At 37.9% G+C, this 15,225-nt stretch overlaps 1 protein-coding gene across 1 annotated transcript in view; it reads right to left on the reverse strand.

The window, feature by feature from the left end:
• KCNK2 (potassium two pore domain channel subfamily K member 2) overlaps positions 1 to 15,225 on the reverse strand; it is a 123,076-nt gene that overhangs the window by 42,300 nt on the left and 65,551 nt on the right. The window contains exon 5 of the mRNA XM_049635046.1: positions 12,051 to 12,237. Coding sequence (XP_049491003.1) covers positions 12,051 to 12,237 — 187 coding nt within the window. The remainder of the gene's footprint in view (positions 1 to 12,050; positions 12,238 to 15,225) is intronic.

Here is a 15,225-nt window from a genome sequence, read left to right on the forward strand (position 1 = left end):
ATACATGGTTACCAATCAATACAAAGTCAACCTGGTCAGAAAGTGGCTCTTATTCTAAAATCACCAATACAATGGATTGATAACAAATGCCTGAGACAATGCCTCAGTGGGTCTATATGGAACACATAGTAATTTGTAGATGATATTGCCGTTCGTTATTTTCTGACTTTTTAGAGGAATTCCCATGCAGGTCACAAATTTAAATCCTTAGCTGTCAAGACAAAATTAGCAAAGGACTTCTTCTGCTTTACTCTAATCTTTGTTGCTTCTCCATCCATTTGGTACAAAAGCTGCACCTATGAGAATCTGAATACATTTCAACACATCCCTACCTCAGCACATATTAATGGGGCACTTATTAATTCCCCAACACTGAAAACAGTTACTTCTCTTCACAAGAGAGAAGAACAGGTCTCTCTCTGCAGAAATTCATAATTTACTCTGAGAAAGCCTCACATAGACAATTTCCCATAATGGGGTAGATCAAGAGATAGCAAATAAGAATAAAAAAGTGTTGTGAGAGGACATGGAAGAAATGATTTTTACTTCTGGAAGGGGAAAGGCAAGAAGAGAAAAGGGGGTCTTCAGTAATGAAGATCAAAACAGAGAAAAGTTCAGTGTATAAGTACACGGCATATTCAAAGGACTTTTAGTAGCTAACTCTCCATATGGATGGGGGCCGGGGAGTAGATGGGTAGAAGAGAGGAATGTAGAAAAAGTGAATTGTGTCAGATTGCAAAAACTTGTTCCTAACACGATGGGGTGGAGGTAAAGTTTATAGGTGATAAGTCTTATATTCATGTTTGACCCTATGCTCAGAAAGAACCACCAGCAGAGAAGGCAGGTTCACAAGGAAAGTCTCATGAAAAACTTTTGTTCTGAACTACCCAAGAGGTTATTGTGCTTGAGTTAGGGCTGGAATGGAAAGAAAGGGTATTAGAGGCAGCATCATCAAGGAAGGGCTCTAGGATGACCAGAGCTCCTCTTTTGGGAGATGCTGACAGTAACTGAACGGGAAACACAGGGGAAGGAATAGTGACTAAAAAAAAAAAAAGTAATTCAAATTGGTACATGATAGGTTTGAAGTGCTTGCGGTACCAACAGGTGAAGGATGGATCCTTACATACAGATCTAACGTTCAACAGGGCAGAGCAAGAGATCAGGATTGTGGTATGAACAGCACGGAGATTAGACGCTTAGAGGGGTCACAGATGTACTCCATTCACAAAGGTTCAATCCGTCCATTCGGAAGAACAGCTGATAAATAGCAAGTATGCATGAAAGTCAAATACAAAGTCGAAAATAAGCATTACTACATATATATTAGACTACGAGTTGCCCACAACGACATTGTCAAATATCAAAGGGTCAGAGTAAAAAGAGAACATTTTTCTCTTGGGCAAGTAACAGACACAAGTTCAGCTTTCTTTGGGGACAAAGAGTAATCTGAAAAGCACAGTTTCCAAAGTAAATAATATCACCTTCAAAATATGGCAAAAATTTTACCTTGTGTAAAATTTTCAAAAATACCATTTCTGGGAAGGATTGTGGAGGCCAAATCATCTCATGATGGTTAAGAGTTGGCCCACGGGGAATGCAGTTCTACAAATTCACAGAAGTGACTTAAGAAGTTGTGTGTGGAAACTTGTTATACGATAGGCTCTCTAGCGAATTCCATTTTTCAAATGTTTCCATTTCAAAGAAACCAAAATGACATTTTTTTCCGAGTACTTTCTCTTTCAAAACCAGAAAGTCTTCATCCAAATAGCTGTGACTCACTTAACACATAAGTTCACCAAGATGTTGATTTTAAAAGTTAGTTCATACTCAAGATGACTTTTTATAAGTCTTCTTTCTTATAAACAGGATGTCACAGTTTGAAAAGAGTAAATTAGCTTAATCACTGAAAGGTCTATATTTGGGTAAAATGTTCATCCCACAAGTTTTGGTGGATTCTAAGCCCGGGGGTGGGGGTGGGGAATGCTTCCCATTCTCAACTGCTGCTCTTAGGAATGAAATACCGGCAGGCAAATGATCTAAGGAAAAATGATGTATACAGGAGTGTTGTCAAACAACTCATAAGTCCTCTCTAAGATTTATGAATTAATTTCCACACTATCCCATCTGCTTGATCCAAGAATCCAAATTAAAATATCAGTAATGTCAAGATAACTTGCTTAAAAGGGGCTGTTGGTCTCATTTTTAAATTAGGAAACATCAACAAAAAATTTTTTTTTGGCTGTTGGAAGCATTAATTTTAGTCTAGCTACATTCAGGAAACCTGTACATGGGTCTTTAGCTTATTCAGAACCTCGGGTAATGTCTCTGTCCTGGATTTGCTGCCTGTGCCCCCCACCCCCATCTCTACTCTGCCACCCTTATCATTTTTTCCCCTCTTTCCACAGACTCCTGAGCTGCAGCCTGCAGTCTGCTACAACCCGCCCTCCCCTCCTGGGTTCCTCACCCACTTGGCAGGAACAGTCACCTCACTGCTGTTTTCTTTGTTGCCACTGAAAATACGTGCACAAGTCCTTTCCATTTTCAGACCTTCCTGGCTAATCATTATAGGAGAATAGACAGATGGTAATAAAAATAAGTAAAGAGGGGTGGAGGTACAAAGCTTTCAGGAATCTTATGAACTATTCCAAGTAGTTAAAATAAGTCTCTTCCTGACTCCCATGGGCGCCATTTTTCTCTGGCTTTCTCCTTAGTGCTTAAGTAAGGAGATCAGCCAAAATCTATCTAGCAGATTAAACTACTAAAAATATAGGTCAGGAAAACTTTATTATTATTATTATTATTTTTATTTATGGCATTATTGCTAGGAACCCATTTTAGCAATAGTGAATTTGCTTGGAACAATCTCTCCATCCCGCATTAAAAAAAGCCATCTCCTACCTGGCCCCAAAGAATTACTGGTTAGGGGGCAGAACAGCCCATGAGGCTATAGCAGGCACATACAGGTTTTTTGTTTTTTTTCTAAATAAAGGCCCTGGTAGTTCTATACAGCCAAGTCTATGCTCATTTCAGCTGATTTCCAAAATATTCACAATCTGATTGAGAGAAGACTGAAAAGTAAGACTTCCTGATTGCCCATCTAAATGAAATCATTCCATCCTAACGCCCTGGGTGGGGGGCAGGTATTGAGGGAGTTGTGTTCGCATTCCTCATGTGTCCATTGATTTAGGACAGGGCTTTAGTAAGACCATTCGCCATAGATTTAAGCCACATCTCCAGCTGCCCTTATCAGTAATTAAGCTAATAATTCAATTGCCATTTCATAGTCTGTTCAGAACTCAGGAGTAAAAGCCGGTTTTTGTACTGACTCCTAGAAATCCCAACAGTAAGTGTCCCACTTACAATAGAGAAGTTGTAGTCTTAGCAGGTAAAATAACATGTGTCAGGGCACACAGGAAAGGAGGTAGGAGAGCTAGAATTCAAAACCAGGGCTTCCTCGCTCCAAAAGACAGGCTTTTTCCCACTAACCAGGTTGTGTATGTCACCTATAGTCTCAGCTCCAGTCCTTGCTATCATTTATCCACCAGCCTTTTGTGTCCAAACTGCATGGTGGAGACTTAGCTAGGGCTAGAGACACTAAGTCAAACAAGGTATGCCTCTTCCCAGCCTTCCCCTCAATGGTCTTACCTAGAAAAATCAGGGGTCTGAAGATAAGCACGATTTTTTCAGAAGCCTCCTTACCATGCTTCTGTCCTCATTCCAACAGTTTCTAGTAATTGGCCCTATTGTGCTCTAAAGAACTTGAGTATGCGATGCCCTCTCTGAGATACTTATATTTGATTTTCTTTCTCTGAGATGCTCCTGAATCACAGAATATTTATAAAGAAGAAAGCAGAAGGAGGAGGATGGAGAGGAAGAGGAGAAGGAAGAGGAGGAGGAGAATCCTGGATTTAAAGAATCATCTAGCCATTCTGAACTAAAGTCATCAACTCCATGCCCCCCTCCTCTGGTTTAAAATTATATTTGTATTACAGAATATAGATATGGACATAGAACCTTGTTCTAAAGAAAATGGGCATCATTTCTTTACCTGGTCTTTAAGCATTTTAGTTTAGATATGAAATATTGATTTTAATTTTTGTTTGTTTAGCTTTACTTTTATTAATAAAACTAGCCTGCCTTAATATAAAAGGGGGAATTTATTTTCTGCTTTAGTATATACATTTTTTATAGTAAAGCAATTTAACTGAATGAAGACTCTCCTTAGGGTTTTAAGAACTAAGAGGCTCTTTCAATAACGTTGCAAACTCTGCTTTCTTTTTTTACAAATGGAAGTATGACTTCAGTACTAAACCACAGCTCACCTACTAAGCCGAACTTCTCATATGCTATTAAGTCAGAAAAACAAAAGGCAAAACAAGTTAACTAAGTCTCTCTAACATTTGAACCTATATTTTGGGATTTGCCATGTCAGCATTCAAGATGTTGTCCATTTCCTACTAGGTACTTGATCTAAAATTAGGAAAATAGCCATGAGAAGAGCAGTAGTTTCATGATCAGAAAGAAAGATCAATACACTGTCATTCACTCTTCCTTCACATGGATGGAAACCTAGAGTATGTAAGACGTACAAAATTGTTACTCCTAGAAGCTACCTTTAAGTCTCATTATAGAGCAATCTGGAGCCTTTTTCATTATATTTAGTACAATTTACTGCCTATCTCACTAAGCCACAACTATCAATCACTGAATATTTCCTTCTCATTTTTATCCTGCACACGTTTCCACCATGTTTCTATATAGATCCATTCTGGATCTGAAAAGTTAAATAACTTATTGGTTTGTCCCCAGGTCCTAGGACTTCTGGCCCATTTGAGTCAAATCCTATTTAATTCACCATGCAGACAACCATCCATTCTCTTGTGAGTTCTCAGAGAGTTACTGGCTGAATCTGGGGGTGACCAGACTCTTTGCAGTATTTTCCTATATTATGAAACAGAATGACTACCAGGAAGACAAGAAAGTTCCCTATTTAATTTTTGCCCTCAATTTTCAAACATTCTGTCCCAAAGGAAAAGGAATTAGAGCAATTATTATCACTATCACAATATAAGCACAGGGTCTAATACCCGGTATGTGCTCACTAAACACTTGAATAAATAAATGAATGATGAATATAATACATCTCCCCTAGCAGTCACATACACCCTCCCTTTCTGATAAAAGTGATTTTTCTGAGACATTGTTGTGGTGGGAGTGGTGACTGTTATTCATTCAGTAGACTTCATTCCTCATCAGCTACTTTCCTTCTTACCCACTGAAGTCCTGGAAAATTTTTACTGTTATTGATCAGTTCAACAGCTGGCCACTGACATAGTTGCAAAACATTAGGCAACATCAGGACTGTTCTCTAAAGGGTCTCTGTTAGAACTGTTTTGAACCAAAAAACCTGCTATGATTTCTCAACAGAGATTTGTATGTTCTCATGATAAATTGCCTTTCCATTCAGCAAGCTCTGAGCACTCCACCAAATGACTCATGTTTTCAGTTATAAGGGAAATCAATAGTTTGGTTACGAAAAACTTCATTTCTGATAATGACTTTGAAAACATAATTCCAAGAAAGCTTGATTCTTTTTTTTTTAAGTTTATTTATTTATTTTGAGAGACAGCAAGAGAGCATATGGGAGGGGCAGAGAAAGAGGGAGAGAGAATCCCAAGCGGGCTCCATGATGTCAGCAGGGAGGCTGACACAGGGCCAGAACCCATGAACCGGGAGAGCATAACCTGAACTGAAATCAAGAGTCAGACGCTTAACCGACTGAGCCACCCATGTGCCCCAAGAAAACTTAATTCTTAATATGAGATATGCAAATATGTTCTTTCTAAGAAAAAAAAATGAAGACAAATGATTAGACAACTGGGAAAATTTATAAAAATTTAGTAAAGGTAAAAGTATCAGAAGAATTTTACCTTGGAAAGTCCGAAATTATATTTAATTTTTTTTTTAATTTTTTTTTGACGTTTATTTACTTTTGAGACAGAGAGAGACACAGCATGAACGGGGGAGGAGCAGAGAGAGGAGACACAGAATCGGAAGCAGGCTCCAGGCTCCGAGCCATCAGCCCAGAGCCTGACGCGGGGCTCAAACTCACGGACCGCGAGATCGTGACCTGAGCTGAAGTCGGATGCTTAACGGACTGCGCCACCCAGGCGCCCCTGAAATTATATTTTAGAGGAGCATATCGTCACTAAGCCTAAAGCCTGATTAACTCAGTAAGCTTTGTTGAGGAGGAGGCCCTTCCTCTGCCCTATGGTCCTTATAGCTCGACTTAGAATCAAACTGACATGAGACAGATTGAACAGGGGAAATTTAATAGGTGTATGGGCAGGGAATCCACATAGACGTGAAATTTCAAAGACAGTGAAGCAACATGAAGATTATATGACCTAAGAAGAGGGGTAGGGGTCTAAGGACACAAAGGGGAGGAAGACCATTACCAGGAAGATGAGAAGAGATGTTTGGAAAAACAAAGGTTGTCCTATCATGCAGGTAAGTTTCTTAGGTAAAGGGGAGTCTTTGTTAATAGCTCTCTTCCTGGGACAGACTCTCTTTTCCAATATATTTAGGCAGTTGAGGGGGAGGCAGAGAGCTTTTCCTGCATCGGTGGGTTTTGGTTACTTTTAACTCAAAATAATCTTTATGGCATAGTGGCCCATCTTGGGAGAACCAGTCCTTAGCCCCTACACTTTCAATAGCCACCTGTGAGATATGGAAAATTTCATTATTCAACTAAAGATTGATCCAAATTCCAAGGAGACATATCTGGATGGCTAAAGTAATTTATGCTCTGATGAAAAATGTGTTTTCCTAAGATCAACCATGAGGATTTCTTAGAACATCTATATTTTTGGCTAAAATTTTTATTTTTTATTAGAAGAGCAGGTAATGTGAGGACACTGATTTGTGAAACTGTAATTTTTCATCTGGCTTTCACTCATTCGAATTATATCTTATGAACAAACCTAGTTTGTGAAAAAGGGTGTGTTTTGAGAACTTCTTCAGGCAGCTTCTAAACAAGATGTGGAAATGTGCTTCTTGACTTGCTTGACCCACTCTTACCCTAATAGTATATATAAACGAGATAGTAGCTTTGGATAAGAATTTTATTTTGGGTGGTGGGGGGGAGAATTTTAAATTGTGTTTAATTTGGTAATTATATGACTTCTCTCCAAATTTGAAGAAGCACCATTTTTAAAAAAAAATCATAGACCTGAAAGACCAGTCACAGAGGCAAGCCTGAATGAATAGATTTCAGTCTGTCACACATTTCCAGATAATTAATATTACTGCTTAGTTTTGTTTTATTTTATTTTTTAGGGAGAGAGAGCATGCAAGTTGGGGAAAGGGGCAGAGGGAGAGAGAGAGAACCTTAAGCAGCCTCCAAGCTCAGCACAGAGCCTGACACAGGGCTTGATCCGATGACCCTGGGATTATGACCTGAGCTGAAATCGAGAATCAGATGCTCAACAGACTGAGCCACCCAGGTGCCCCTACTGCTTAGGTTTTAGTGAAGGGATGATTTAGGTCTCAGTCTACAAGGTAAGCATGATTTAACAACTTGTCACCCCAGACTTTTCATCAAATGGAAAATAAGATGGCAAAAGTTAAGAAACAGAATGCAGGAAATTAACAGTAAATTCTCAAACATAATTTTTGCCATTAATTTTAACTTACCTCTATAATTTGACTATAAATTATAGGCACTGCTAAAACAACACTTTGCTAAATAACTGACATTGTTTCTTCTTGCCTTTTAGGAAGGGTTAGTCTGCAAGCACTGGTCTTAGTAATGGGGGTCTGTTTATTCATGTGTCAAATAAGTGTGGGAGTGACCCTGTGGCCTCGTGGGTCCATTTTAGTTCTAGAACATTGAAAGCTAGTGAAAGAACAAAAAAGGCCATCAGGAGGGAGCACACACCAGTCACTAAGGTAACCAGCCAGCCACTAAAACACCTCCCTTGCATAAATACAAATATAAAATTAAAATTTTCCAGGTCTTGGGGCGCCTGGGTAGCTCAGTCGGTTAAGCGTCTGACTTTGGCTCAGGTCATGATCTCACGGTTTGTGGGTTCGGGTCTTGTGTGGGGCTCTATGCTGACAGGTCAGAGCCTGGAGCCTGCTTGAGATACTGTGTCTGCCTTAGTCTCTGCCCCTCCCCTGCTCACACTCTGTCTCTCTGTGTCTCTCAAAAATGAATAAACATTAATTTTTTTTTTAATTTTCCAGGTCTCTTCTTGCAGAAAAATTACTAAATGCTGGATTTCTCTGTTCAGTCATATACACAATGAGACCTAAACACTGTGTTGATTTGTCTTTACCAGTGATCTGTAAATACTTTTGATCCTATATCCCCGACAGTGAAAAGGTTTTGCACACGCAAATTTAAATGCATGTTTATTTATGAATTAGAAATCTATTATGTTCTTACAAATTACATCATGGACACTACGACATATAACAAGTAAAAAGTAAGGAATGAGGCTTACAAATACATCAAAACAGGAGTTGTTCTGTCTGCTTCCCATGGCAGAAATTACACCTGGCATGGACTTTCTTGCTCATACCCTGGAGATGAGCACCGTGCTCCAGAGTTCTGGTTCAGAACATCACATCTTTACTTGTTGCTCTCAAGATGCTTCTAATATTTACACCAAGATTACAACTTGTATCCTAAACAATTTATATATTGCTCTCCAAAATTTCTTATTTTCCTTTAATAATATCAGTTTGAAGAGTATGTTCTTTAATTGGTCTTCAAAGGGGTTCAACACAAGAACATGATTAAACCTTAATCCTATTCCGAGCAGGGTTTGCAGGTTTGAGAAGGGCATCAGATGGGGAGTGTGCATTGCAGGAGGTATATCCTTGCGTTCTTTTGAGATTTATAGTCCAATAGAAAGATGAGGAGGTTTAAGTTGGAGCAGTGCCTCCTACTTTTCCTTGGCAAAAACACCAACTTTAAGCGAGATTACTATCTGTAGTGACATCTCACTTCAAAAGGTAAGGTTCTAGAAAGTAAGCAACCGATACTTCCCGGAAGGGGTACTTGACTTTGCTCAATAGCTAACTTTTACTCCACAGCCACAAGGTACCCAGAAGCAAAACCTATTTGTGTGTACTCTATTGAATTAAGTGAGGCAATTCTTTTCCCAGACCTTTAAAAAAAGAACTCGAGGTTTTTGTTTTTCCAAAGAATCTTGCAAAGAGTACACATTTCCTACCCAGCCTTGGCCACATCTGCCTCATGTACACACTCCTTCCAAAACCACTCCCTGGGCACAAGGACCTGGCATGTGAAGACTCTTCTCTAATTTATCTTTCTCAGCATTTGTCACTTGAATCCCATCAAATTCCTTTGCTAATTATTAGCAAGGCATATTTCTAGTGCGTTTTTATTATTTCCTCTGCAGAAATAAAATTACAGTAATGGATTTAGAAAGGGGTGCAATATGATAAAATCTTAGTAATAACGGGTGTTTATTAGATTCCACTTATGGCACACAGATATCATTTTATTACCATGCTCCCCTACAGTGTTGTGCCGTAACTCTGAATTTAGGGTCCCCACTCCTACACGTAAGATGTTCTCAGTGAACTGCTCTTCTAGCCAGTTTCCAAGTGTTGATCTCTTAAGGTTAGTATAAAAAAAAAGGTGGTTTTCTTTTTTCATCTTCTACAAAACCATAAAGTAAAAATATTTGTTCTTTTTTCTAAGCCATTTTACACTGTGGTCACAAATACAACATTATTTTAGGATTTTACCCACTTTTTAAAATGTATTTATAATCTTTGTTTTGTTTTGTTTTTTAACCAGACCAGGCCACATACTGGACTGGTAGTCAGTCAATTTCTTAAAGTAATATGTGCAGTGTATTAGATTATCGAAATGTTAGGGGTAGAACTTAAATGTTCTTACCACCCGCCCCCTCCGAAAGATAAATAGGTGAGAAGATGCATGTGTTAATGTGTTAATTAACTAGATGAACTAGATGCTTTTATAATATGTACATATATCAAATCACCACGGTGTATACTTATTAACATCTTACAATTTTATTTTCAATTCTATCTCAATAAAGCGGAAAAAGAAACAAAATATTGCCTTACCATACAAAATTAAAAACTAAAATTAAAATAACACATGCAATGCAAAGCTTGCATTAGACTCCTCACTAATACCTGTATATGCTACAGCTGTTATAAGACTTGATATTCATTAAGTGGCACAAGAGACCGGGGGTTAACATACCACAAGTCTAAATCTTGTTATCTTCTCACTGTGTCTTCCTTTCTCCTACATTAATGCACTTTCTATTTCTGCTTAAGCCAATCATACACCTTCCATGAGAGGTTAGAAAAATGGGTGCTTTAGAACAGAAGCGTGTCTTCTCCTAAGGAGCTACAAATGTCTGCGATTACTGTGTCGACAGTTTGCTAATTAGAAAACTAAAGGATCTCCAGCAGAGTGATGCACCCTCCCCTTTTTGGGGCCTCCATCCAGTACAGAGATATGTGCACAGTATTTCTGACCAAAAGCAAAGCTTCCTTCAGTAAAACATCCCCACCTTCAAGGATCTATGTTCCCTAGAAAGGGGGGCTTTGCCAGGCTCAACTATAATTAACAAATCAATAGAAACAGATGAACCATCAGGCTTCTCTGAGATATTAGAGAACTGTGCAAAACAGTTTTTCTCTGAAAACATGTAAGAAGTTTGGGATGAGAAAGAACAGTAAACATCCAGAAAGCATAAAACTCTCTTAAAATTAAATTAGGCTGGTGAGTTTATTCTGGGAAGTTGAAGAGCACATTCCTACTATAGTGTTTAGCATGATTTTCTAATACTTCAAATTGGATTTTCTAAAAAAAAAATGGTTTAGATTTTCAAGAGCTAGTCAAAATGGTCCATGATAGAACATCACCATGGTTACTCTTACCATCATTACTATAATTTATTGAAAACTGGAGTTAGAATAATAATGACAACTGGATAATATAAATGGTAAAGAAAGAATTAAAATGATAGGAAGTGAAGACCTAAGAGATAAAACAATAAAGCAAACTGCAATTGTAATAACATGTACAAAAGGAAATATCAAAAAACACAAAACAAAAAAATGTGGCCACTTTGGTTAAGGTGAAAAATACTTCCCTGAGAACTGGAAATTAAAGGAGTTAAATATCTTAGAGAAAAGAAGCTTAGAAAATAGCTTAGAATATCTTCTAAAGTTTGCAGGTGTTTTTAAAACTAAGTCATGAAAAGGCTTAAGTAAAAAGAGCAAAGAGAAGTTAAACTCGAATTCATGAAACACTAAATAAAAACAAACAAAAACAAACAAAAAAAAATTAAGGGGCAGATTGTCTGGTTTCTGAAACTAAGGTGGGAATATAAGATTCTGAACAAACAGCAACATATATTTCTTTCCTAGAATGAAATCTAAATGTTCAACTGCACCTTTCTGCTTACCTCCACTGTCACAGAAGAATGACTTATCTTTTGTCTCTGTCACTGTTATGGATTAAATGGTCTTTCAAAATGGTATGTGAGTCCCCAGGACCTTGGAACATGGCCTTATAGGAAAAATAAGGTCCTTGAAGATGTAATTAGTTAATCTGAATGCATACTGGAGTAGAGTGGGCTTTCCATCCAGTATGACCAGTGTCCATATAAGAAGAGGGACACAGCTACAGGGACACAGAGAGAACAAATGCCATGTGACGTCATAAGCAGGGATAATAATGGGGCAGGACAGGCAGAAACTGACTGCCTCCTCCAGAAGCTGAAAGAAACAAGGAGGAAGGAAGGCCACCTAGAGTCTCAAGAGGGATCGTGCCCCTACTGTCACCCTGATTTTGAACTTCAGTGAGGCAATGAATTTCTTTTGGTCAAAGCCACCCAGTTTGGGGAATTTTGTTTATTAAGGCAGGCCTGGGAAATTAAGACAGACACACTGTGTTGTGCTATGAACCCAAGCAAAAAGTCTAAAGGACACGGGTTAGGCGAGTACTGTTGGTGCCAGGAAAAACTTACCTGCTACGTAGTCGCCAAATCCAATGGTTGTTAGAGTGATGACCACAAAATAAATGGCGTCCAGGGCAGTCCAGCCTTCTATGTGCTTGAATATGATCGCAGGCAGAGCAACAAAGAGTACACAGCCGAACAGTATAAATATGATGGTTGAGATGATGCGAATCTTGGTCTGACTAACATTCCACTTCTATGGGTGAGAGTGAAGACAGCGAGAAAGAGACACTGATGGAGATTTATTGATTATTGGTGCACCTGCAAAGCTAACCTAACACACAGCTATCAACAAATTAGCAAGTAAGGATGTTATTTTTTTCCCTTTCATGATTAATTTTCAATTGTCTTATAAAAATTGGAGAGAACACACCTAACTCAAAGCAATCAATGCTCATGACGATGCCACTTTACCCTTACATAGATTTACAACAGGTAAAATACTTTCAAAATAAATTACATTTGCTCTGTGAATACAATTTGAGATTTACATCATTCCTTGTTTATGTGAACTACTTTTGAAATATTTCTATCCTATAGGCATCCTGCTGATAGCGAGCCAAGCATAATCTGGAAATATAGCAAAATAGAGAAAAGTGAACTGTTAACTAAATATTGACTATTGATGGGACGCTTGGGTGGCTCAGTTGGTTAAACGTCCGACTTTGGCTCAGGTCATGATCTTGCTGTTTGTGAGTTCGAGCCCCACGTCAAGCTCTGTGTTGACATCTCAGAATCTGGCATGTGCTTTGGATACTGTCTCTCTCTCTCTGCCCCGCCCCTGCTTGCCCTCTGTCTCTGTCTCTTTCTCTCTCTCTCTCTCAGGAATAAATAAACATTAAAAAATTAAATATTGACTACTGATAATTGATAAAAATTATTAATTTTATGAAAAATTTCCCTTTATGTTTTCCTATCATTATTCAATTGAGTCAGCTGAAGTGCTCACAGACTTAATGGCCACAGTTGATTTCCCTGTGAACCAGATGAATTATCTCTCTCTTCTATGGCTTTAAATTGTACAACGGAATAAATCAAACATGACATGGAGGCAAGGATAAATCTTCAATATCCCTTCACGACAGCTGTCTTCAGAGTACCCATATTTTTTCACCTTCTTCTCTTATCAGGAATCTCCTCAGTATAACATATTTGTATATATGTTTGTACATACAACAATTTATCTCCGGATCTTCATTTGAGGCTAAATATCTCTAACTGGATCTTTCCTATCTGCTATTAAAATTATAGGTCGCATCCCCACCATATAAAAACCACTAAGTTTTAAAACTTGACAAATTTCTGGAGATAACGATCTAGGAAACCAATTAGAATGGAAAGCAAAAAAAAAAAGTTTCTCTAGTCCACCATCCTTATCACATAAGTGAAATTTGGACGAATTTGTGTTTGTAAAGTTCTCACAACAGTGGTTAGTACTAAGTGTGGAATCATGACCACTGTCACGTATTCACTACCAGGTGTTTTATGTGTTTTATGCCCCCATGTAGATGCATGAAAAACGTTGCCTGGCATCCAGTAGGCAACCCAAAATTCGTTGAATAAAATAAAACAAACGAATACACGAACAGACAGCAGTATCAGAACTATAAATACAGAGAACAAACTGATGGTTGCCAGAGGGGAGGGGAAAGGGAGAATTGGGCAAAATGGGTGAAGGGGAGACAGAGATACGGGCTTCCGGTTATGGAATGAATAAGTCAAGGGAATGAAAGGCACGACGTAAGAAAACCAGTGATATTGTAATAGCAGTGTAATGGGACAGATGGTTGCTATACCCAATTATGGCAAAGACAGCATAATGTTTAAACCTGTCAGATCACTAAGTCATACACTTGAAACTAATGCAATATTGTATGTCAACTCTGCTCAAATTAAAAAAAAATTTAAGAAAAAAATTTGTTGAATGAATGAACAATTCAGCATTACCAAGTTGACGGCACTAATCTTCCCTCTCAATTAATGTAAGTACAAGATACTTTAAATATCAATATAAGAGAAGTATAATACCCCAAACAGGATGACACTCATATTTTGGAATCACCATACTACTCCATTCTAACTGTAAAAATACCTGAGGGTGAAGTGTGAACTTGAATATAAAATATAACTAATGCTGAAAACTGGAATATATATGGAAAAACCAATATTCAGTAGCCTTATTTCATCAACATAATTAAATGTAAAATGCTTTGTTGAAATGTTTGTGAAAAGATGAAACGCTATTGAATAATAAGTAAAATGCATTTGTAATAGTGGTGATGGTAACAACATATCATTTATAATCCCACCCTCTCATGCAACCATTTTCTTGGTAATTTCCTTCAAGAATAGAAGCTTGTAATCATAGTGGTCTTATTACTATCTTTCATTTATAATTCTAATAAAAGCATTTTCGTTTTACTTATTTTTTCTATTGAGTATAATATAGTGATGAACATCTTCGAGTGTATTATTTGTGGTTCTACTGAATTACACCCCTTAGGTAAGTTTCTATCAGTGACATCACTGAATTAAGTTACAGGATCGCCTTTATCGGGTTTGCTAAATATGATGTCCTTCACAAAAGGGCTATATAAGTTTAGAATGCCACCAGCAACAAAAAAAGATACCATAGCAAATTTAAATGAGAAAATACCATCAGGTATTTACTAGCTACATGAAGCTTTTATTTTTATCTCTAATTCTCAGAGTGATGTCTCCATCACCAGTACCTATTCACATCATAGAAATGAAAAAGGGAGGTTTCAGGGTAAAATAGCTAACTTAAGAGAATATGGCAAGACTGGGTGCCTGGGTGGCTCAGTCGGTTAAGCTGCCGACTTTGGCCCAGGTCATGATCTTGCAGTTCATGGGTTTGAGCCGTGTGTTGGGCTCTGTGCTGATAGTTCAGAGCCTGGAGCCTGCTTCAGATTCTATGTTTCCTTCTCTCTTTGCCCGTCCCTCTCTCTCTCTCAAAAATAAACATTCAAATGTGTTTTTAAAAAGAGAGAATACAGCAAGACATCTGGAATTTGAACCTAGGGCTGTCAAATTTCTACTTTATTTCTACGTATTTTTGGGTTTTTCTCATGCATTAATTTACTCATTCAAATTAAATATAAAAATAACTATGCAGTGAGTTACATGCATAAAAGGTTATGGAAAACCCAATAACTTCAATGTC

The sequence above is a fragment of the Panthera uncia genome, chromosome F1, assembly GCF_023721935.1.
Source record: "Panthera uncia isolate 11264 chromosome F1, Puncia_PCG_1.0, whole genome shotgun sequence".
Classification (NCBI taxonomy): Eukaryota; Metazoa; Chordata; class Mammalia; order Carnivora; family Felidae; genus Panthera; species Panthera uncia.